This window comes from Miniopterus schreibersii (assembly GCF_964146895.1).
Source record: "Miniopterus schreibersii genome assembly, chromosome: 5".
In the NCBI taxonomy this organism is placed as follows: domain Eukaryota; kingdom Metazoa; phylum Chordata; class Mammalia; order Chiroptera; family Miniopteridae; genus Miniopterus; species Miniopterus schreibersii.
In genome coordinates, this window is record NC_138106.1 from 49,173,899 (window position 1) to 49,200,064 (window position 26,166).

At 33.7% G+C, this 26,166-nt stretch overlaps 1 protein-coding gene across 7 annotated transcripts in view; it reads right to left on the reverse strand.

Annotated features, from left to right (window-relative positions):
* The window catches only part of STXBP5L (syntaxin binding protein 5L), a 171,748-nt gene that overhangs the window by 92,619 nt on the left and 52,963 nt on the right, over nucleotides 1–26,166 (reverse strand). For all 7 annotated transcript variants that reach the window (XM_081138285.1, XM_081138283.1, XM_081138282.1 and 4 more), the window contains exons 8-14: nucleotides 25,538–25,621; nucleotides 21,174–21,297; nucleotides 11,473–11,551; nucleotides 8,301–8,455; nucleotides 4,522–4,594; nucleotides 1,834–1,981; nucleotides 852–919 (exon numbers count right to left, since the gene is read on the reverse strand). In XM_081138285.1, the coding sequence (XP_080994411.1) occupies nucleotides 852–919; nucleotides 1,834–1,981; nucleotides 4,522–4,594; nucleotides 8,301–8,455; nucleotides 11,473–11,551; nucleotides 21,174–21,297; nucleotides 25,538–25,621 (731 nt within the window). The remainder of the gene's footprint in view (nucleotides 1–851; nucleotides 920–1,833; nucleotides 1,982–4,521; nucleotides 4,595–8,300; nucleotides 8,456–11,472; nucleotides 11,552–21,173; nucleotides 21,298–25,537; nucleotides 25,622–26,166) is intronic.

A 26,166-nucleotide genomic window follows, 5' to 3' on the forward strand; every position in this document is an offset into this window, starting at 1 on the left:
TGATTTTCTGTAATTTTCTGTTTCAAAAGGCTACCCCTTTTCTCATCCTTTGGCTAGAGGGAACTAGCTTTTATTGGTATCTTTGATTGTTTGTTTATTTGTTTGTGACCACTGGCAGATCCAGGTTGCCAGCTCCAATTCTAGAATATATAAGGCAAAAAGAAAACCCAGGAAACTTACCACTATGTTACTCCTTAGGACTTGGGGGTCTTGCCTGTCTGACTTCTCCCCATCTTTCCCAGTCATGCTTGTTTAATATATAGTACTCAGGGATTTTAGTTGTATTCAGTAAGAAGACTAGGGAAAAGTATATCTACTCTACTATCCCACAAGCAGAACACCTCATTATCTTTTAAATCTCATCTTTATCTGTTGCTATGTCTTTATTTTCATTCCTAATATTAGAGCATCTAGTAGGCTGCTATAGAAAGTGGTGACATTTCTGGTGTTATAAATTTTGAAGCATACTTTAAATAGCTACCTGATGGGGCTATAGAACAGTGATTTGGCAGGAATCAAGATATGTTGGTAAGGGCCTTTCTAAGGCTAATAATCTATGATTTCCACGGGAATTCTTCCTTAACTAGTCTCTTACAACTTTTCTTTCTTTGACTTTCTCCAACTCTTATAATCTACACTTAATTATTTTTGTTATATGTCTATTTTCAGTGGTTTCATTCTATTTTCCACCAAGTTTATAACCTTTGGATAGAATTTGTGTCTTATATTTTTACTTTTACTTAAATTGTCAGTCTGCCTAGACCCTAGAGCATAATTATGAGAAATTGTAAAAACTCGATGAAATATTTTTGGTAATAAATTGGTAAATTTAAAAATCACATCCCACTTACCCAGTAATAATTATTTCTGGATATGTTTGTGCTCCAAGGTTCCAAGCTCCTCCACTGATTGGCCACTCCTAAATATATTATCCAGGGAGAACTTATAAGTTTACTTTTAAAATATTAATAACTTAAAATTTTAAAGTGAAAATTTTAAAAAATAATGGTAAAAGATTTTCTTAGAAGTCAATAGCTGTAAAGTAATGGAGGGTGAAGTATGTAGCTGTCTTTTAATTCTTTCATTAAGAATTCCAAATGTATAATTCCATCACCTATAAAAATATTGATTTTAACAAAGATTACCATTCATATTAAAAGTCAAAGAAGTATTTTCAGTTATACAAAAACAGTGTTGCTGCATTTGCCACATAATCTATGTACTGGCAAACTATTGTGATGCCATTTAATACAGAACACTCTGTAAATTGTGTCCCCCATTGGAGTTGTCCACCCCAAAAGCCCTGTACAAATAATAGAAATCATAATAGGTGGTTCTACTACAATTGTTAAGTATTTGAATCCAGTAAATACAATAAAATCAAATTCCAGAGTTATTTAACAAATGGCTTTTGATAATTATGTCTTTTTAACCACTGACTGATAAGAAATGATTTAACTAGAAAGAGTTGACTTGAATTTCTTACAATATAATCCTTCATCCAAAATAATTAAAAGTTACATCTTATAATTCAAATGTTACTTTAAATATATACTTAGTACATAAATATATATGATAGGTAAGTATATGTTAGTATATAATTATATACATATTATATAAGAAATTTACATTTCTATAGGTTTAAAGTTATGGGGCACTTAGGAAATTCTAATTTCAGAGGTTATTTCTTTTATTGATTCCAGCTTGTAACCTCAAGAGAATTTGGTTCAAGTCTTCTTTTATAGAAAGTCCAAAAATAATAAAACAAAAAATGTGTGATCACACGATATGAATATGAATATAACACAATTTATTTTTAATTGTTATTTTTACCTTATTACTGTATCCTTGTTTTTTATGCTTGACTCCTATAGCATAGAGTACTAGAATCAAATCTGGTGGGCAATCAGCGAAGTAGGCCGTGCATGTAACTGGTGATTCGTGAATATCCATAGGATATGGATTTTCAAAGATTGGAAAACTAATAGATAAACACAATATATTAGGTTCATTTTACAATGATAAAAAAGAAAATAACTTTTATAAAACAGACCCTAAAATATTCTACATATTAATTATACACTTCATTTAATTGTCTTTTAAGCATCATAAAACAAGAATCATATGAACAAAAATGCTCTTTTTAAAATCCTTATCTATAAAATGTAATATAAATATTGGTAGAACTTTACTTGAGTAAATGAATTTTCTTTCATAATTTTAAAATTCCACAGGGATATCACTTTTATCTAAGTATTTACATAACATAAGTATTAAAATATCTTATTAGTAAATTTAACATGCTTTTCCAAGTGAGGTAATATATAAGTGAATGTTTTGTTTTTGTTTTTTGCAGGACTAATTGAAAGATATGTGTGATTATACCATGCTTAGGATAATTTCCTATGTAAACTAGAGAACATAGTGGGAATGTAGGCTTATGGATGCAATAAATTTCATATCCTCAAGCCTACTATAATTTTAAAGAGGCATATAAGTATAGAATCAAATTAATAATTCTTACAGCCACAGTATATTATTCAGTTCTTATGTACCAGATGTATCAGTCACTGTAGTAGAAGGAATCAAATACTAGTCTATGCTCCATCTATTCCAAGTTTCTGTGATCATGTTACTTCTGATACAATGTGTGCTGGAGAAGAGGCTATTAAAAATAATTTCCTCCCCGCACTGTTAGGAATTTAATTACTTAGTCCAATCTTCAGAGTATGGTATATATAAATGTGTGTGTTACAGATAGTTTCCCAGATAGGAATAGTAGTATATGCAAAATCAGGTGGGAAGAACCAAGCTGTGTTTAAAAAATGGCAAGTAGGTTAAACTGCATGGGTCAGATGCCCCTTCTTTCAGATTAGAAATTATTAAATGGATTACCTTAAAGAACAGATCTACAACTCAGCATTTGATAATAGCAAGTGGTTGAAATGTTAGACTCCTGACAAGGTGAACAATATTGTAAAAATGTTTGGGGGGAAATATTTTAGTATATTGGCAAAGAGTATGGAAAAGATACTTAAGAAAGAAATAATAACTAAAAATGTATTATAGGAATTTAGATGTAAAAGTGTAAACTAGTTGCTGTGAATTGTAAGCAAAGCTATAAATCCAAGAAACCAAGAAAAGAAAAAAATTTTAAGCTCTAATGCTTGCTTTTATGTAAAGTATTAAGTTGGGGCAGTGGGAAGGAAAGAAAGAAGGAAAGAAGGAAGGAACTCGAAAAGGAGTCCAGAGGTTCTAATAAAAATGACGGAGAAGTTGAAAGCCGCACTCATTTCCTCCCATTACCACATAAAAATAATAAATTACAAAACAATCAACCTGGATAACCATCTGAAGACTAGCTGAACAGAAATCCTATAAATAAAGATATATAGATGACAACACATAGAGGCTGGTAGAAGGGGCAGAGATGCAAAACCAAGCGCCCCACTCCTACATGTGGCAATTGAGGATCTAGAGAGATATTTCAGTTGCAGGCGTCTCCCCTGAGGAGTGAGAGGTTTCAGCCCCACACCAGGCTACCAAAGCCTGGAACAGCAGTGCCAGGGAGAAGAGCCCACATAATATCTGGCAGTGAAAATCAGCAAGGCTTCCATCGAACTCCCATGTGAGACAGGAGGCTGCTGGAAACCCGGGCAGCCTGTTAGTAGGGGTGGGGAACCTTTTTTCTGCAAAGAGCCATTTTGATATTTATAACATTCATTCGCAGGCCATACAAAATTATCCACTTAAAAAATAGCTATGGAAAAAGCTCCCAGATTTATTGAATTTTGAGTCCCACCTGTGGTTGCCTTGGCAGGGCCAGACCAAATTATTTCAGCCTGCGGGCCAGACGTTCCCCACCCTAGCACTCTAGACCATAGAGCAAGGGAAAACCAGTTTTATGCCTATCATCATTTATAATGAATATGTGTAGCAGGGAATACAGTGTTCATCAATTTCAAGTCTATGTTTTATTGTCCATGTAAAGGAGTGGAGAGCACCACTCTTACAGCAGTATTTTCTATTTGTTCCCACTGCCCACAACATAGTGAGAAATACAAAAAAAGGTTAAAGAGGGCTTCCATCGTATCTACCCCCAACATCCTATCCTGCTCTTTTGTATTGACTGATGAAGTGTCCAATAGTACTTTATCTTGTGCCATTTTCCTTTAGTCAATAGACTAGCAGATGGCCACACAGTACATTGTACAAGTTTTCAGAACAGCTGCTTTGGTTTAGGGAAACAGCAGGAATGTGATCCATTTTGTTTGTTCTGATTCTCCAAACAATATGTGCTGCCTTTAAAATCTCTTTTTCTCAGTGTTTTCTTCATTTTTCCAGTTTAGTTTTCATTATTGAACCAAATTATATTTCTGTAATTCTAAGAAAACAACAGTCCACACAAAGAATATTTACCATCTAAAAATACTAATGTAAATTATTTCTAATGCCCTCCAGTATTTTAACTATAATGAATATGTTTTTAAAATAGTGTTATTCTGAACATGGATAACTTACTTGCTTTGTGTCAGATCAACTACAATGAGATCTTTCTCCAGAAGTACTACGACTGCATAGGGTTCTTGAAATTCTACAAGTTAAAAAAAAAGAAAACGTTTTCATATTTCACATTTTATAAAATCACCAAACTTATATTTCCTTTATCTGCAGTACAAATGTCATTTAAATTATTTGAGAAGACCAAAATATGAGCCAATGATTCAACATGTATTTAAAGACTGCCTATTATGTGCCCAATGGTGTGCACCTCAAAAAAGCAGATAATCTAAAGGTAGTTTAGGATTTCCAAGTTCTTAAAATTCAACTCTCCTCTTCTCTCTTCATCCCTGCCTTTCTTCAATATGTTCCAGAAAACTTTGTAAGAACAAAGAACATAAGGAGAACAAGACTGACAAGGTCCATGTTCTCATGGAGTTCACATTCTAAGGATGTGCACAAACCACGAATGAGCGAACGTGATTAATTCTGAAAGTAATGTGAGCTATGAAAAAAATAACATGGGTAATGGTTTAAGAAATGACTTGTGGTGGGTGTGGAAGCAGTAATTTAGTTGTAGTGGTCAGGGAAGACAGTGGTTTTCATCTGTAACAAAAAGATTAATAAGGGAAAGCCACAGTTAAAGTGTTATTCTCAATTTAAAGAAAAAGACTTTACAAAAACATTTTACATACATGATATTTGATTCTCAGTAGCTAGAACAGGTATTAGTGTTTTTTCTATTTCAAAGGGAACATTGAGGTACAAAAAGGTTACAAGATTGGCACAAGTTTACAAAGCTAGTAAGTGACAGAGCTGAAACTTTAACCCAGAATTTCTGACTAAATTCCATCCTGCTTTCATCATACCAGCAGTTTCCACTGGCCAGTTTAAGAGGTATTTAATCCTAAATTCAACAATTACTTGGCAGTACTTTTGCCGACAGTATTCAAGTCTTGGATGGAAAACTGGAACAGATGGCCTTCCCAGTCCTTCCAGTCCTGAGACGCTATAGAGTCTTTTCATAAATCACATGCTATGAGAGAAAAAGTAAGACCCCAAACCCCAAAACTCAGAAGGAGCATGCTTTGTCTGGGTGCATATCTATGTGCCAGTATGCAGTCATACTGCTTGCTACTCAAACTGTCCTCAAACTGGCTCATTCCCTTCCTCATCTCTTAAACGTATTTTTCAACATTGTTTTAATACTTCTGGGTTTTTGTTTATTTGTTTTGTTTTTCAGTTGGAAGAACATTGGGGTTTTATGCTTCTCTTTTTCTTCCCTCCCCTCTTTAGGAAAATCATCTATTGGAAAGCATAGATTATTTTTAGGGGACTTACATAAGAAATTTAGTAATAGTGGTTGCCTCTGGAAGGGCAGAGAGAAAGTTTTCGTCATATATTATTGTGCATTGTAGGGTACTTTTCTGGCACTTTCCTGTATTATTTTGATTAGAAATAGTTCATAAAGTACATTTATATTTTACTGAGTAAAGTTAAACTATTTCTCCTAGCCCCTGAAAAATAAAAAGCTCCATCTTCATTACCACTTCTCTGAAAAACAGACATATAGGTGGCTTGGAAGTGATTAGACTTGGTTACAATACATTTACAATTTATTTAACATTACTAGAAATTGTCCTAAAATTTCTGTTGCTGTACATAAATTTATATATAAACACACACATAGTGTTTGATCTTTGCAATCACACATTTTGAGTTTTTATTACTGGCACACACATCTTTTTTCTCTAGGCTCTTTAATTGGAGGAATTTTTGTAAGCTCGGCTTTTGGTCCTCAGTTCTTTCTTCCTTTGTTTCTTTATTATTCATTCTCATAACTCCAAAGAACATCTATATTCTGATATTCACAAATAAATATTAAAGACTTTTCCCTCTCTTTTTCTGTTCTCTAAACAACTCCATAATCAGAATTATCTTTCTCTCCTTCAAAAAACTGTTATTACTGCATATGAAACCACTATTCTTAAAATATGTTATCTTTGATTCACCTACCATGTCACTCCTAATCCAATTGTTGACCAAATTCAGTGGGTTTTCCTCTTTCCATTCCTACAGGCAATACTCTATTTCAGATCTTGACCATTTTACAGTACATTATCACAAAAGCCTCCCAGCTGGAATCTGGAATTTTTTAGATTTCAGTGTCTCTCTCTTTTCAAACCCACACATTCCTTTTTGGCAAATCATACTAAAAAACACTGCTTCCTTTCATCTTAGTATTTCCTCAGAACTCCTCTGTAGCTCCCTATTTCTAAATATCTCCAAAAGGCTTTCAAAAATTGACCTACACTAACAAACCTCAAAATTTCTAAAACCTTTACTCAATATCCTTTTTCAAGGCCCAAGTCATTCTTCAAAGCCTATCTAACTCCTACTTTTTCCACAAAGCTTTGCATGAATATTTCAGTCATCGACTATCTGACTAGCCTTAAATCAGTACATTTTAAAAACTGTGACCCATATAACTCAGCACTTAAGATGTCATATTTTTTAAACTTAAGTCATAATCATCTCCCTTATCTGATCAGATTTTATATAATCTGACATCAGAGATCAGTTTCATACTTCATCAATATTCTCAACAAGTTCTTACAGTACTGAGGCCATAGAATCATCCAATAAAACTTTGTTGATTAACAACACAGGTAATTTGTCTGTCCCCAGCAATCCCAGAAATAAAGTGCCACGTTGATTTTTATCTCCTGTCTACTTAATGCATCTTTTAAATATAAAACTAAAGAATTAAAACAAATTAATATATATAATAAAACTCACAATTCATCTTCATAGTTTATAGAGTACATTTTCTTTAGCCTTCCAATAATCATTTGGAATCAATATTATTATTCTCTTCTACAAATGATTAATGAAACTCATAAATGTAAAGTGACTTACCCAACATCACATAGCTAGTAAAGTGACTAATGTGGCAGTGCAAAATCATAAAACTAAATATTCTTCAAGTCCAAGTCTCCAAGTCCAGTGCTCTTTCCCCTATATCTATATGTTCCCTCTTGCAAATGTGGTAGTGTATGTATATACTATGTTGTTTTAATCATAAACTCATAGTTCCCTTTTTATGTTTCACCCTTTTAAATGTTAAGATTTCATTATTAAAATATTTCATTATCATTAGATTCCATTATATGATTTGCATATAGTTCAGACTAATTTTTATGTATACAAAAAAATCTTTAAATTTGGGATGATAAAAATACATAAGCACCTCTCCTCCCAAAGACCCTTCAGACAATTATTCTCAAAATTGAAATAAATCACTAACCACACATCAGCAATCCCAGAGTAATCAGAGGTGCTGCAGTTGCATCTGAAGCAAAGCCAGATGTGAAACAGATGCAGCACCACCAGAGTTACAGATCACTGATATTAGGTAAGTGCTTTAACTTTGATTGGCTTTGTAATGGGATGGGTGGAGCTGGTCTAGGAGAGGCTATTAGGAGACCTCAGTTTCCCCAAGTGATTTCACCCCAGACCCCTATAGGACCCTCCCAGCTCAGCTTCCACCATCCTTATCAAAGTTTAAAGCACTTACCTGATATTGAACCTGAAACTCCAGCACTGCTGCACTACATCTGTTTTACTTCCAGTTCATCAAGTAGGTACAGTTGCAGAACCTGCTCCAGCACCTGTAGCTCACAGTGTTGTACCACAGTGGATGTCAGCTGCCAAAACTAAAAATATTTAAGCTTAATTTTGTAAGGAACTTATTTCAAAAATGACTTTTCAATATTAATAGTTTCATTTTAGTTACTTACCATTTGGATAGGGTGTTTCACATAAAGTTAGAAATTCAACAATAGGATGATCCATTTCAAGTACTGTAATTGCTTTCCCATGCATGATGGTTAAACTTGGCCTTCTGCAAGCTTTGTCATAGGACAGTCCACCAGAAAATATTATAAATGGTTCACTACATAGGGAAAAAAATTAATAAGACTGAGAAGTCCTTTAAGATGACACAGTGTCACAGGACTGAGCCAATAAAGAACAGACTTGGTGGAGAGTTTATATAATGTAATTGCACAGGAGAACAAAAGTCTTTCCTGGCCCTAAAATATCTAACCAAACAATTTACTGTCCTACCATTTCCTGTTAACTGGATGTACATTCTCACCATTAAAATGATCAATGAATCAGTCTTAAGGTGTTGAGGTGGGGGAAAGGGAAAAGCAGTGAGATAGAAGGGAGGTGGAGGTGTTCACTGACTCAAAAAGATATCTTCACATATAGTATTAAATCACTTTAAATCACTACCATTAGAATATAGGCTATGTTAGTTTATCATATTAACCAGTTAGCATATGGGGTCCCAAACCCCTAAAAGAAAAAAGAGGAAAATTTCAATATGAAATTAAATGTGACAGTGGCAAACCCAGAATGGTAGGAGGTAACATGAAAATTCTATCTAATGTTTCCGTGGGAAAAGGGTTATGATAAACAGATGGAGAAAACTAATGTGTAAGGGAAAAATAGTTCACCAAAAATGTGATCTTATTCTCAATTTTACTTAGTTCTAGCCAGTTCTCTTTAGCTTGTAAAATTAACTTCAAACAATTTTTAAATTATCTGTTAATTGCAAGATACATTTAGATAGCAGAGTGGGAACAAGATGACTATAAGATATCATAGCTATTAGAAAGTTACAAAATAGCTTCATAATTTTTCACTTTTCTCATATTAATATCTATATCTCTAGTATATGTATATGAAAGAAAAGAAGTGATGATATAAAGTATTTTCAATAAGTAAATACCAAATGGAAAATATTCTTCTCCAAAAAATTTTTAAATAGAACTAGACACTTTTATTTTACCAAATTCTTTGTTAATATATGCTTCTCTAAATAATTCATTTCTATCCATCTTCTTTAATGAAGGATATACTTATTTCTAGAAATCACTCTATAAGACTTCCCTTTCTCTTTCATTTTGTATTGTACATAGTAACAAACATTGTTCAATGGGTAATGTTTGCTAATTTTATTTGCTAATTTTATTTTGGCGATATAACAAACAAAAAAAACCCCAAAATTTTTATAAGTTACCATCAAAACCTACATATAAAATACCTGTACTAATTTTTATTTATAATTCTGTCTTAATATTTTGACATAAATAGTTGAGTTGTAAGCTACACAAGCAAAAACACTCTAATTTCCTTTCCTTGACTTGAATTAGACTTTCCCCGGTAATCTGACATAGTAAATTTCTAACCACTAATGGTGGTATTAAGAAACATTTTTGGCCCAGCCAAGCATGGCTCAGAGGTTGAGCGTTGACCAATGAACCAGATCAGTTTGTTCCCGGTTAGGGCACATGCCCAGATTCCAGCTCAATCCCCACTAGGGGGCGTGCAGAGGCAGCGGATCAATGACTCTCATCATTGAGGTTTCTATCTCTCCCTCTCTCTGAAATCAATACAAACACATAAAAAAAAAAAGAAACATTTTTGTTTTTTCTATAAATTATATACTTATATTATTGAGAAGATTTCTCTAGATTTAAAAATTATTTCTAATGAAATGAATATGGGTTTTTGTACCTTTGTTTGTTGGTTGTTTCGTTTCACAACATGGGTCATAACTTGGAGAACATAGTATCTTTTCATACATATTGATCTTAATACCTGCTCCAAATATTAATAAAGGCCATAATTATCTACTTTTTGCCATGTAAAACTGAGTAAATTTAACTCTCATCTCCTAATACTAATCTAAACATAGATAAGAAGCAATTTATGCACACTCTTTTTTAAGCATATTGCAAAATACGTCCTTTCTTTTTAAAAAATTTTATTTATTTTTTCCATCATCATTTATCTCCCCTATACCCTTCTCAACCTCCACCTACCTCCCCTGTCCTTTCTAATATTAAAAGAAAGCAAATCTTTTTTGCTCTCATTATGACTGTGTATCAGAAAATACTGAGTGTGAACTTAATTATTATATATGCACTTCTTTGTAAACTACTGAATGACTGAATAAAAAGTTATTTACTCAGGAAAATGTTCAGGGAACCACTCATAGATAATTACATTAGATATTTAATTATCACAGTAAATCCTCATAAGTATTGTCCTCATTTTATTAATGAGGTTAAATAACAACTAAGCAGAAAAACCCAAAAGAAAGCAGATCTATCAGACTACCTGGTTAAAATGACCATAATTTTATACTATTAAGTCTTTATAATAGCAGATATAAACAAACATTAAATGTACCTATGATGCCAAGAAAACATTATAGTGTGAGCATATAAGTAATACAAAGTAGGATTATCCAACTTAGAGTAAAAATAAAGTTTAAGCAAGATTTGTAACTATGGTAATTCTGGATGAATATATTGCCACTAATTATTGCAAGTAAAAAACATATTGTTGATGTATAAGATATGGCTGCTATATATACAAGAGAATTTTATTAAATATTTTTTGTTTAATTTTCTATATATTAAAATTTAGTACTATTTTATTATGCAAATATACATAACTATTTATCTTTTAAACTAACTATAATCTTTCCAATTTCAGAATGTAAAATCCTAAAGTATAGAGGCTTGGTTATGTATTTAATTCTTTCATGTGCAATAGCAATTGGTAAAATAGTTCTGCTTAATAATGCTAAATGATTGCTACTTGTGATGTACATGGTAAAAAATCCTACATTGTTAAAATTAATGTATGTAATATTCATCTAAATGTTCATTTAAAAATTTAAAACAATTAAGTTGTTATTTGAAATATTTGCAATAATGATCACCATAGATATGCTTATTAAATAAGAAGAAATCTTACTGTTAATGTAAAGGATTCAGCCAGGTAATGTAATTATGTAAAACTTTAAACAATACATAAACATTAAAAGTTATCTGCCTTTCTTGTCTTTGTTTATTACATATTTTCCATACTTCCCAAAGTAAGAACACATACCTGTTTCTACAGGTCTTATATTCTACTTTAAGAATTGGTTTACAAGATTCAGATTTTCTTCCTTCTCTTTGACTTTTTCCTAAAGAAAGAAAAAGGATTTTATTAAATCTAATTTAAATTCCACTCATCCACGAGAATTAGAAAGTTTGCCTAAAAGAATATAAAGAAAAAAAATAATAATGTAATTATGTGTTTTTCCTAAAGGATAAACACATATCTATGCACCCTAAAATTTTTGTTGACTTGTAAACAACTTATTGAATCCTAACAATTGACTGCTATATAATCAATAAAGTTATATGTAAACTTATATTTACATTGCTTTACATTCTCCATGTATAAATAAGGTCTTATGTAAGATTATTTTAATTATTTAAGTTTCAAGATAAACAATTTTTGAATTGAAAACATACGCATACACATTTATGTACACAATGAAATGTATTATTTTGAAAATCCATACTATGCTTAACATTTTATCTATAATACAAACAAACTCCATTCATATGCAGAAAACACGCTATTCAAAGCTTATGGTAGACTATCAAAATCATTGTATTTTCATTAAATTCATTTAAAGGGAAGTCCATTAGAAGATTAACACAGATGGTACATAATTTTAAAAGTAAAATTAATGATGTATTTTATTTGCATATAACAAAAATAATAGTTTCTTGTATAGAAAAGGTTATGTTCAGATTCCATAAAATTTTGAATAAAGAATCAAATAGTATAAAATGAAAACAAAGCTACTTCTGCATCTAACATACTTATTTTTCTATTTATGCTTTTGCTTATATTCTGTTTCATTTTAATAAAATTGATATTTTTAGATGATATGTTTCTTTTTTTATTTTATAGTAAGTACCCTTATATATTCTTGTATTGCTACAGTTGTTTATAGACAGATACCTATTATAAATAGGTGTTTACATGCATATATGTTTAAATTTTAAGGACAGCTTTAAACTGGCACAGCCAAATCCAAATAGGATGTCAAGATAGTTGTATTTAATTTGTTTAAAGGATAGGGTATTAGCACACAATATGCCTTATCTGCTCCATGGCATGCTTTCTAAAATTGCCTTCTCTTTTACCCTATGTCAATTAAGAAGCAACCAATAATAAAATATTGGTCATAATCATTCTCATTGTAAAAAATGACTTAAAGTATCTCTATTATATATTTAAAAATTGCTAACATTATATATAAATCGTGATGCTTTACAAAGAGACAACTTTGTCTCAGGACTCACTGAACAGTGGTCTTGGGGGTGAGGAAAAGCTGGTTAGTGACTACTGGTTTGGGTAATGAGTGGGAATAGAGAGAACTGAAGGAAGCAACATAGGCAGGAAAGAGACCCATCCTTTTCACAGTGATGTCTTTTTTAGCCAGTGCTTCTCTAATAATTACCAAGCCATTAATTAACCAAAAGAGTATATTTACAGTTGTTTATACATATGGAAACAATTAGTATTTTTCTATCAACACACATCAGTATTATGCACCAATTTCAATAGAAAAAATATCTAATTAATTAATTAATTAATTAATGTTTTACTTCAGTTTCCAACTCCAAAATTAATTTTGGGGTGAAGGATTTCTGCTTTGATTATATTTGTTGCCTGTCAGTAATTGAAATAGCTTAAATGTCATATTGTGTAAAACATCATAATAAAAAATTACATTTATTAATACTCCTTCTGTTCAGACTACTGTACTAATTGTCAGGGTACAAAGAAATAACTGACCATCAAGAAACTTAACATTTACTAAATTAAACAAAACAAATATGAAAATGACAGTATGAGATACCACAGGCAAATGAGTGATGTACATAAAGCGTTCTAGGAATTAAGAATAAAATTGTGGTTTCCTTATTACAATAGAAGACTTTCTAGAGTTGTACAGAAAACTCCCTAGAAGCTAGATTGAGCATTAGCAGGTAGAATTTGGGTCAGAGAACATAAAAAAAGACACGGAAAGTTCAAAACAATCCACATTCCACAGAAGCACATCTAGGGGTTGAGAGAGCATAGGGATTTGGACCCAATCAAAGGAATGCAAATGGCCAGAAGGAACACCAGATGTCAAAAACCACTGTTTTGCAATCGCAGTTGATCAAGGATATACTCTTTCTACTTATAAAAAGAAAACTTTTGATGGACAAGGAGATCCAAGGTGGTGGCAGACTGAGTGGAAGCTGCACTGACACTGTCCCAGCACCAAACTGGAATTACAACTAAAATACAGAAAAACCACCCTGAATAATCAACTGCAACTGAAGACTAGCTGGAGAGCACCCTTATAGCCAAGGACCTAAAGTGGAGACTTGTAGGAAGTGTGGTGGTGCGAGAGGGCTGGCCAGGCTCCCATTGGCAGCGGCTGAAGGTCCAGAGGGATATCTCAGCTGTTGGTGGTTCCCATTGAGGACTCTGGGGTATAAACCTCAAGCAGGGCTCCCCAGAGCACCAGAACTGAGAAAGGTGCCCACATAACATCTGGCTATGCCAAGCAGCAGGGTTTCTGCCTGCCAGGGAGAGGCAGCTGGAAATGCAGGCACCCTCTTAAAGGGCCAACACACAGTTTCGTGTGCAGCTACTCACCCCGGGCTCTGGTGGTGGAGGGAAGGCAGAATGGACTAGAGCAGTGTGAGGAGAATCCAGGGGGATTGGCTTAGGGGCTAGATCTCAGAGGACACCCATCTGGACCCCATATGGCAGAGGACATCTTTCTCAGGCAGATATTTACTTTCAAAGCAGCTTTTGCCTGAGGAGGAAGAAATTGCCCCACCCTGCTGGAAAACCTGTGGTCCCACCCTGTGGAATTTCTACAGCCTGAGGCTCATTAAGAGACTAAATAACAGCCTCTGGGTGATTTGAGTCTTTGCCCGATTTGCTTCTGGACCCAGGGTTTGGGAAAGCAGACCCTGGTGCACATCTTGGTGCTGTCCAAACACACCCATCCTCAGCAGAGGAAACCAGAAGCTCTGGAGTGTGGAAAACTTCAAACAGTGTACTCACGGCCAGTCACAAACAGCATCTGACACTGGCCTGCACCAGAGACCCTCCAAAAAGACAGAGTCCTAGCAGATCTACCTAATACAAAGAAATAAATCCAAACAGGCAGCAAAATGGGGAGACAAAAAAAACAGCAAGGCCCAAATGAAAGTACAAAAGAATTCTCCAGAAGAGGAGTTAAATGAAATGGAGATAAGTAATCTATCAGATATAGAGTTCAGAATACTGATCATAAGGATGCTCAATAACATGAAAAAAGATATAGAAACTATGAAAGAAATTAAGAATGACAGTAGAAAGAATAAAAAACATTGGAAGGAATGAACAGAAGATTAGGGGAAGCTGAGGATCAAATCACCAAATTAGAAGCCAGGGTAGAAAAAAAATCACTCAATCAGAGAACCAAAAAGAAAAAACAATTGAAAAGCAGGACAGTCTAAGGGAGCCATGGGACAACATGAAATGTAACAATATCCACATAATAGAAATGCCAGAAGAGGTTAAAAGTAAGCAAGGGTTAAAGAACCTGTTTAAAGAAATAATGGCAGAAAACTTCCCTAACCTGGTAAAAGAAAAAGTCACTCAAGTTCAGGAGGCACAGACAGTCTCAAGCAAGAAGAACCCAAAGAGGCCCATGCCCAGACACATGATAATTAAAATGCCAAAAATTCAAGACAAAGAATATTAAAGGCAGCAAGAGAAAAGCAATCTGTTGCCTACAAAGGAGCTCCCATAAGGCTGTTGGCTGATTTATCATCAGAAACTCTACAGGCCAGAAGGGAATGGCATGAAGTATTCAAGGTAATGCAAAACAAGGATCTGAAACCAAGACTACTCTATCCAGCAAGGCTATCATTCAAAATAGATGGTGAAATAAAAAGCTTTCCAGATAAAAAAGGCTAAAGGAATTTATCACCACCAAACCAGCATTGCAAGAAACGTTAAAGGGACTACTGTAATAAGAAGTTGAAATAGAGAGAATGAGAAACACAGGCATAAAGAAATAAAATGGCAGTAGATAAGTACCTATCAATAATAACCTTAAATATAAATGGATTAAATGTCCCAATCAAAAGATATAGGGTAGCTGAATGGATAAGAAAACAAAACCCAAATATATGCTGATCCACCTCAGAACAAAAGACTCCCATAGGGTGGGGGGAAAAAAAACTACTTCTGGAGGACTTTAAAGGAGAGATTGACAGCAATACAGTCATAGTAGGGGACTTTAACACCCCACTAACGTTACTGGATAGATCTTCCAGACAAAAAATCAACAAGGAAACAGTGACTATAAATGACACACTAGATTAGATGGATTTAATTGACATTACAGAACATTCCACTTCAAAGCTGCAAAACAGGCATTCTCCTCAAGTGCACATGGGAAATTCTCAAAGATAGACCACATGTTAGGACACAAAACAAGTCTCTACAAGTTCAAGAAGATTGAAATCATACCAAGCATCTTCTCAGACATTTACACAATGGAATACTATGCAGCTGTAAAAACGAAGGATCCCTTACCCTTTGAGACAGCATGGTGGGACCTGAAGAGCATTATGCTAAGTGAAATAAGCCAGTCAGAGAAAGACAAGTGTCACATGATCTTACTCATATGTGGAATCTAATGAACAAACTAAACTGATGAAAATACATACAGAGACACAGAAGCAAGGAATAGACTGAGGGATCTCACAAGGAAGGTGGGGGTGGGGTGGGGGGGTGGGGAGAGTTTAACATAAGAATTTACAGTGGTACCTAAGTTTTCGAATGTCTCCATTGACAAACATTTTGGTTTACAAAAGCCATAAACCTGGAAGTAAATGCTTCCATTTTCTAACACGCCTAGGAAGTTGAATATGCCACACGGCTTCTGCTGAGTGAAAGATCCTGAGGCCTAGCTGTCGGCTGTGGATCCCTCGGTTTTCAAACATTTCAGAACACGAATGGTCTTCTGGAACGGATTACATTAGGAAACCGAGGTCCCACTGTATATGCATATATGCATAACCCATGGACACAGACAACAATGGGGTGAAGGCCTGAGAGGAGAGGTATGGGGGAGGGGACCAATGGGGGAAAAAGGGGACATCTGTAATACTTTCAACAATAAAGATAAATTTTTAAAAAAAGATATGGAGGCAGAATGTGCCTAGTGTGTTGAGGGAATAATGGGATAATGGACAGTATAATTGCCTATTTCTTCTCCAGTCTTCTCTTAACTGACTTAAAAATAATTGTATAAAATAATATGTATACAATTATAATGTGGAATATATAATATATTTGACAATAACAACACAAAGGAGGTGGATGGGAACAAAGCTACACTGGAACAAGAAAATGACAACAAACGGTAATTTGAATTACAGGAACAAATGAAGAGAACCACAAGGGATAAGCAAAAAGGTTAATTAAATCCTATAAATATTTACTTGATCTATTTTCTTTTGCCGGCTTCTTTAAAAGACATTTAAGGCCCGGTCAGGCATGGCTCAGCAGTTAAGGGTCGACCTGGGATCCAGGCGATCGAGGTTCAATTCCCGTTCAGGGCACATGCCCGGGTTGCGGGCTTGATCCCCAGTAGGGGGCAGCCGATCAATGACTCTGTCATCATTGATGTTTCTATCTCTCTCTCTCCCTCTCCTTTCCTCTCTCTGAAATCAATAAAGATATATCTTAAAAAAAAGACATTTAAGTATATAAAGTAATAATTAAAACAATGTATTGTTGGGTTTGTAACATATATAGATATAACATGTATAGTTATAAGAGGACAGAGAAAGGCAAAAGGAAATACAGGCTTTTGTCAGTAGAAGAAATAGGGGAGATTTGGCTTTGGCTGTTGTTGCCTTTTCCCAGCAAGAACCATATGGGAAACTTTAGGGAACCCTGATCTCCCCTGTGATTGCTTAGTAGGGTTCATGGAAGAAAACGCTGCAAGATAGTACACAGACCTTATGTCTATAGTTCCAGGTGACTTCATACTTTAACATTAGCCCATACTCATCCTTTAGCAATTCATCAAAAAAAAAGAACGCTTGTTAAATCTTTCTACTAGTTGTTAATGGCATCCAGCAGTATCTGCCCTAGATGAGCAAAGGCTCAGGTCTTGTCCCTCCCTGTAGGTATCTTTATCTCCCTAGATTTTTAAGTTAGTTGTTTGCCCTGCCACCTTACTTCTCTGATGGTTCAATAAAAGTTATTAATTTGCCATTTGTACAGCCTTTCTTTGTTGTATGTGGTAACGATGATCCTTCCAGCTTTCTATATCCATGTGGAGATTAAACAACACACTTCTAAATAACACAAGGATCAAAGAAAAAATCTTAAAAGAAATTTTAAAATATCTTGAACTAAATGAAAATGAAAACACAACTTATCAAAATTTATGGGATGCAGCAAAAGCAGTGCTTAGAGGGAAATTTATAGCATTGAATGCATATATTAGAAAAGATGAAAAAAATAAAATCAGTCATCTAAGTTTCCACCCCAGAAAACTAGAAAAAGAAAAGCAAATTAAATCTAAAGTAAGCATAAGAAAAGAAATAATAAGAATTAGAGCAGAAATAAGTGAAATTGAAAATAGGAAACCAATAGAGAAAATCAAGGAAATGTAAAGCTGATTCTTAGTAAAGTTCAATAAAATAGATAAGCCTCTAGCCAGGCTGACTAAGAAAAGAAGAGAGAAGAAACAAATGCACAAATAACTAATAATAGAAATGAAAGAGAAGACATTACTTCAGATCCATGGTCATAAAAAGATAACTATGCCTACAGATTTGATAATCTAGATGAAATGAACTAATTCTTTAAAAGACACAATTTGCCAAACTCACACAAGAGAAAACAGACAATCTGAACAGGCCCATATCAATTAAAGAAACTAAATAACCAATAACCTTCCAAAACAAAGCATCAGGCCCAGATGGTGAATTCTACCCAACATTCAAATAAGAAATCATACCAATTATCTACACTCCCTTTCAGAGTATAGAAGCAGAGGGAATACTTCCTAACACACTCTAATACCAAAACCAAAAATTTATAAAAGAAAACTGCAGATTGATATCTCTCATGAACATTAACTAATGTGAAAACCCTTAAGAAAATATTAGCGAATCGAATCCAACAAGGTATGTAAAGAATTCTACACCATGACTAAGTGAGATTTATCCCATGTATGCAAGGCTGGTTCAACACTCAACGACCAATTAATATAACCCATCACATCAACAGGCTTAAAAAGAAAAATCATGATTATATAAATAAGTGCAAAAAAAGCATTTGATAAAATCCAACACCCATTTATGATAATAACTCTCAGTAAACTAAGAATAGGTGGAAATTTAGTCAACTTGATAATAAATATCTACAAAAACATACAGGTGACATACTTAATGGTGAAATTCAAATCTTTCCCACTAAGATTAAGAACAAGGCAATGATGTCCCCTCTTACTACTCCTTTAGAGTCCTAGCTAATGAAATAGGACAACAGCAACAACAAAAAAAGAAAAGTGTACAGATTGGGCAGAAAGAAACAAAAACTATTAGCAGATAACATGATCACCTATGTAGAAAATCTGAATCAACAAATCTGGAACTAAGAATTGATTATAGCAAGGTTACAGGATACAATGTTAATGCACAAAAGTCAATCGCTTTCCTATATACCAGCAAAAAAATAGTGGAATTAGAAATTTAAAATATAATACCATTTACATTAGCATCCAAAAAATGAAATGTTAAGGTATATGTCTAAAAAAATATAAGATATACAGGTAAAACTCAAAGGCTCTGACAAATGAAATGAAAGAACTAAATAAATGAAGAAATACTTCATGTTCATGGATAAAGAAGACTCAATAGTGTTAAGATGTCAGTTCATCTCCACTTAATCTATAGATTCAATGTGATTCCAACCAAAATCCCAGCATGTTATTTTATGGATATTGACAAACTAATTTTTAAGTTTATATGGAGAGGCAAAAGATCCAGTTATAGCCAAAACAATAATGAAGAAGAACGAAAGGGGAGGACTGAAACTATGGGGACTTCAAGACTTATATAAAGCTGCAGTTATCAAAATGATGTGGCATTAAGGATATATAAACAAATAGATCAATGCAACAGAATAGATATCCCAGAAATAGACCCCCAAAATATAGCCAGTTGATCTCTGACAAAGGAGTAAAGGCAATACAATGGAGCAAAGATTCTTTTTAACAAATGATGTTGGAACAACTAGACAACCATATGCAAAAAACCCCCAAAACCCAGACACAGACCTTATGCTCTTCATAAAATAGGAACTAAAAATGGATCATAGAGCTACATGTAAAATGCAAAACTATAAAACTCCAAGAAGATAACATAGGAGAAAACCTATGACACAACAAAGACACAACCCATGAAAGATACAACACCAGAGACACTGTCCGTGAAAGAAATAATGGATAAACTTAGTTTTATTAATAATTCTGACTGAAAAACAATGTCAAGAGAATGAGAAGAGAAGCCACAGATGGGGAGAAATATTTCCTAAAGACACATCTGATAAAGGATTGTTGCCCAAAATATACAATATTCCAATCACAACCACAATGAGTTATCACTTCATGCCCACTAGGATGGCTACAATAAAAAATAGATATTAAGAAGTGTTGATGAGGATGTGAAGTTGGAAACATTATGCATTGCTGGTGGAAATGTAAAAGCATGAGGACTCTTTCAAACACAATTTGGCAGTTCCTTAAAATGGTAAGTATAGAGTTATATGACCTTTCAATTCCATTCTTAGGTATATACCCAAGAGAAAGGAAAACATATGTCCACATAAGAACTTACATAAACATTCACAGCAGAATTATTCAGAATAGTCAATGTGGAAACAATAGAAATGTCCATCAAGTGATGAATGGATAAATAAAAATGGTAAAGCCATATAATGAAAAAGAATAAAATAGATTTATTATAATATCATGGGTCAATCTTGAAAACATTATGCTAAATAAAAAAATCCAGCCAGGAAAGACTACATATAGCATGAGTCTATTTATATAAAATGTCCAGAGTGGGCAAATATACATTCTGAAGATCAGTGGTTGCCTAAGGATAGAGTAATGACGGCTATCTAGCAAAGGTCTATCTAACCTTTTATTCTGCCCAGTTAGGTAGACAGGTCCAACATAAATGCTAAATACTTCTTTTCAATGAGAAAGAGAAAATACATACAAGCTATAATAACACCACAGTCCTCATAATTTAGTGGAACCAAATGCCATAAATGGAAATAAATGGCAGAAATGGAAATAAATGGGAGAAAAGAAGACTATAAAGGTATTAGGTCTGAAAATCAGATCTGGGTAATGCCATTCTCTCACTAGCTCTTTAATGCTTAAAACTGACCAAATATCCTTTATTATCTCCTCTGTTTTCAGATACATCAACCAACCATTATCCAATATTTAGTTAGGTAGGTCTATATAAATATCACAATATAGGAAAGTAGATAGACAGGAAGTTTGGCAGGGATCTGAATGAAGTACACAAGTATTTAGAATCAGAAGCTATGTCCTATCACCTCTTTCTACCAAACACATTGATACCACCTCATACTTTAAATCAAGGCACTGTAATTCTAGAATTTATTTATTTTGAAAACATACATCTTACCATGTGGAATTGTGGTCTGGAAAGGACGACTTGGGCTTTTCAGGTTCCATAAAGTCAAGCTACCATCTGAATGGCTGCACATGAACTGTCTGCCCTCATGATGCCAATCAATTGAATGAATAGCCTAATGAAATAACAATTAAAAACAAGTAGAGCGAGAGAAAGTTGATATATCATTCTATATTCCAAAGGAAAAATATTCTGATATAAAATTATTATAGCAATAACACTTAAAAATCATATATAATTTTTCTGACCCAGATCATACTATCTTTGGATCATCCCTCTATGGACTTATAAAAGGCTATAAAAACTCATCTCCTGAGATAAAGAAAAGTTAAGTAAATTTTCTAACATCATTAGATTCCAGAACTTATTGTAAATTTTCTATCTTCCCTGTATCCTATAATGTTTTTTTGAAAAATTATTTACGTAGAAGTAAAAGGAAGGTTATCAGAAGATAATTTCTAATAAGGTAGTGGCCTAGTTCTACCTAAAGTAGCTAATTTAAAAAATAATTTACAGCCCGGCTGGGCGTGGCTCGACATTTGAGCATCGACCTAGGATCCAGGCAATCGGGGTTCGATTCCCGGTCAGGGCACATGCCCGGGTTGAGGGCTTAATCAATGACTCTCTCATCATTGATGTTTCTATCTCTCTCTCTCTCCCTCTCCTTTCCTCTCTCTGAAATCAATAAAGAGATATTAAAAATAAATAAATAAATAAACAAATAAATAAATAATAATTTACATTAACAGCCACCATCTGAGAGCTTACAATGAGCCAGACCAATGGTAAGTGCTTTATGTACATTATTTCATTTAATCCTATAAAACAGGTATTATTTCTTCCAATTTACACATGGCAAAATAGGCCTAGAGAAACTGAGATACTTGCTCATGTCACACAACTCAAAGTCAAGGATCATCTAACTACAAAACCCATATTCTCAATCACTGTACCACATTGCCTCTAACATAAACAATTTAAATTGATTTGAAGCAAGAATTTTTTTATATATATTTATAGGTTCACTCTGTAGCTGTGAATTAGATAAAATTAAAAAGTATTATTCCATTTTCCTAAATTTATTCCCACTGGTAGAACAGTATGTTGTATAAAGTAGGTGCTCTAGTAGACATAAACACTGAACAGATGTATACAACATGATCCTTTCCTAAAGGTACTTGGAAACATTTGGATAGGAAAGACTGATATAAATGAACTTCCGAACAGTAAGTATTATTAGAGTTACAGAAAACTGACAGCTAGAGTAGTCATTAGGCATATTATATGGGAAAAAGGATATGAACTATGCTTCAAAAGATAAGTAAGATTTGATTAAGTGGAAAAGATAACATGCAACTCTGGACTTATGTTTTTCTCTCACCCTGGTCTTCATTACTAGGCAGAGAAGACTTCTTTTTTGCCAGGTTCAGAGGAGGCAGAGGGGGAAAACCCCACAAAACCCACTCTCATTTGTCTTCTCATTTGCTTATTTCTTCTCACTGTTGTAGATGGCTCAAGGGAAATGCCACTTCTTGCCACCTCTCCACGTTAACTTGGACGAGCCTCAGTTAATTTAAAGTTCTCTCAGACTGCTTTTCTACTTATGATGGGGGCAGAGAAAGGGTCCCCAGCTCCAACCCTTCTTCCTATGCCAGTGAATGTCTACCTACTGGAGAAGACGGATATCAAAATAATAGCTACAACACAAAACCAAAACAAATAAGTAATATAAAAGAAGTATACTTATTGTACAGAAGAGTAGACATGTAAAACCAACTTGATATTAGAGAGGAGGATGCCAAATAGTGCATTACTGAAGAGCTGGCATTTGAACTGATGTAATGAATAAATACTCAATTTCTATTTATTTGTTTATACCCTACTCTTCTCTTAAAAAGGATTTTAAAGGTCTACTGAAAAGCCAAAGTATAATACAACTAATTCAAAAAGAATTTAAAAAGATAGAAAACAGAATATGGAAGATAAAACACTAGCCAGTTCATTCAATTCAGTGATTGAATTTCTTGAAGACAAAAAAGAAAAAGGAACCTCAAAAAGCTGGGTAACAATATGAAAAAGGAGAAATGGCACTTATTCAGGGAATTAAAAGGTTAGCCTCATGTCAAACTCTGAGGTATTCATTCCTCTGTGAGAGATTATTCACGAAATATTAATGTAATAAAACAAAAATTTCCCAGCTAATGTGGAAGTAAAATTTATATAGTTATTTTTGAAAATGAGCTTGAACTGATAAAAAACCCCTCTCAATTCATCAATGGCTATTAATCAAGGGACTAGTTAGATAGTCCAAGTAGTTTTACAATGGCTAAAGAATTAATAGGATTTTGATATGCAGAAGAGGAAAGGGGAATTCAGGATAAGAAATTAGCAGTAATGAAGGCTTGGAGGAGGCAATAAATGATATGTTTAGAAGACAGTAATATGTCTGAGTGTGAGGAATATGTAGAAGAATGTAGTAAATTAAACCAAAGGAAAAAGATGGCACTTTAAGACCGGGGTCGTAAATCTTATATCATGGGTAATATTCACGAAATATTAATGTAATAAAACAAAAATTTCTTTGTGTTGTTGACAATTTGGGAGCCACTCAAAGGTTCAGAGGTGGAGAATTAGATGACCTGACTATGTCTTAAAATGATAATCTTGTTACTAAAAGGCATACTGAAAAAGTAAGAAACCAAAGGAAATGATACATATATCATAGAAATCAGTATTTAAAATGTTTTCTAGGTAGGAGGTAGGTGTAGTGTAGTATTCCACTGACTTACTTAAACATGGTTAATTCTTATTTAAACATCTCATTGTAAAATTACTTTTGCTCGCTTTTTAAGGTTAGAAACATTCCTGCTACACTGTTTTAAGTCTGTAAGAAAACTATCCGATTCAGCATTTTCCTCTGGATTTCCTTTTTAGCTATTCTACTCTACTTCCAACTGGCTAAATTCCCAGACGGTAATTACCTAGCTGCTTAGTCTTGAGAGAGGGAGCAATCTCCATACTTATCTTTATATTTTGTGTATTTAACAAAAGGAAAATCCTTCTTTCCTTATGATTTAAGATGCCCCAAAAGTTTATGATAAAGAGCATATTTGTATAACATCACTAGCCAAAGTATTTTGCACCAATCATGCCCACATTACCTGTAAACCTTCAGCTATCTTTAAGCATCAAAACTTAAAGATTAAACTGTTAAGCAGGGATTGGAGGGAGCACATAAAGGAAATGTTCTTAAAGAAATGTGTTTTTAAAATTTATTTTTCTATTTATATCAGTGTTACCTTACATTCTTCTACACTCTCCCCATATAAGCATGGGTAATACCACACAGCCATTTTTGACCTGTATATTCCTCTTATCTCTCCCCACTATACCATTTTTTTAAATTTAATTGAAAGCATAGATGATCACCTTTATTTTCACAGCTATGAGGTAATTCCCTTTTCTCACCTTTGCCCCCCCAGTCTCACTGTCTTTACATTAGCCTTTCCTGATGGGAGAAATAATTAATGGCCTAGAGTCAATCTCTGAACATCTGAAGTATCAATTCAGAGACCATTCCTTGATAAGTAGGAGTTAATTTGCTTCCTCTAAATGAAACCCTAATCAGTTTCAGCTATGTACAATGAAACATCAAGATCTTACTGACTCTTATTATTAACTACTACTATTACAAAATCTCTTTATTCTGAAGTGGCAAGTATTAGAAGATAAGACCGTTCAACTTGACCTCTTGAATTTTTTTAAAATATTTTTAAAAAAATATGTTTCCATTGATTTTTAGAGAGAGGAAGGGAGAGGGATGAGAGAGAAACATCATTGATCGTCCCCTCCTGGGGATCGAGCCCTAAACCCAGGCATGTTCCCTGATAGGGAATCGAACCAGCAACCTCTTGGTTCATGGGTCGATGCTCAACCACTGAGCAACAATGGCCTGGCTTGACCACTTAAATTTGATACTACATAAAAATAATTTTCTAAGGAAAGTGTGACTAGTGTCTTTAGAGACCTTAAGGACAACAAGTTAAGACAAAAGCACAGAGCCTAAAGAAAGGAAAATAAGTTTAGATGGAGGTGGCTATACAGTATAGATAATAGGCACCAAAGTATATAAGATGCCCTAAGGGGCCCCAAAATGGGCAGTTAATGCAGAATTCCCACTCAGGAGAACAACTCAGAGTTGGAACTTGTGTAAATACCAACAGGCAGTGTAAGGCAATTGAGTCAGAACCAGGCAGTGTTCCAATGATAAGAATACTGGTAACAGAAAGCTTAAAAGCAAAAAACAGGCATGAAGTCACAACACTGTTTCAAATATTTCAGTAGAAATCACTTACCTCATCATAATAAACTCTCAGTTCTGCTCTTTTAGATTTCAAGTCCCAGAATACCACAGTACCATTTTCATAACCTATTAGCAGCTGGAAAACATTAGAACAATCATTTTGTAATTCTAACATTAATTTTAACTTGTTCCAAATAGTTTAATGTTAATACAATAAAGTAAAATCATACTACATAATACAACTTTATTTAGAACACCAATTTTCACAGATCCTGAATATAGACTTCTTATGTTTTAAAAAACTGGCAAATATGCTACTTCAATATAAACATTTACCAACTAAATCTGCCTCATTCCAAAGAGAAATTGAGGAAATATATAAAAATATATAATACAACAAAAAAATAGATAGGAAAATTGAAACAAAAGAAAAAAGGGATGGAAAAATAAAGATGAAATAAAGGATGAAATGAGATAAGTTTAATAAATTATGTATAATGCCATTTAGTCCTATGCAGTTGAAAAAAGTAGCCACAAATTTGGCATCAAGTTTCCCTATATCAAGTCCTATTTTTTCTTTTATTTATAACAGCATTTTAAACTGAGATTTATGAACCCTCAGAAGTCCACACAGGAATTCTAGAGATTTAGAACATTAAAAACAGTTAACATTTGTTTATA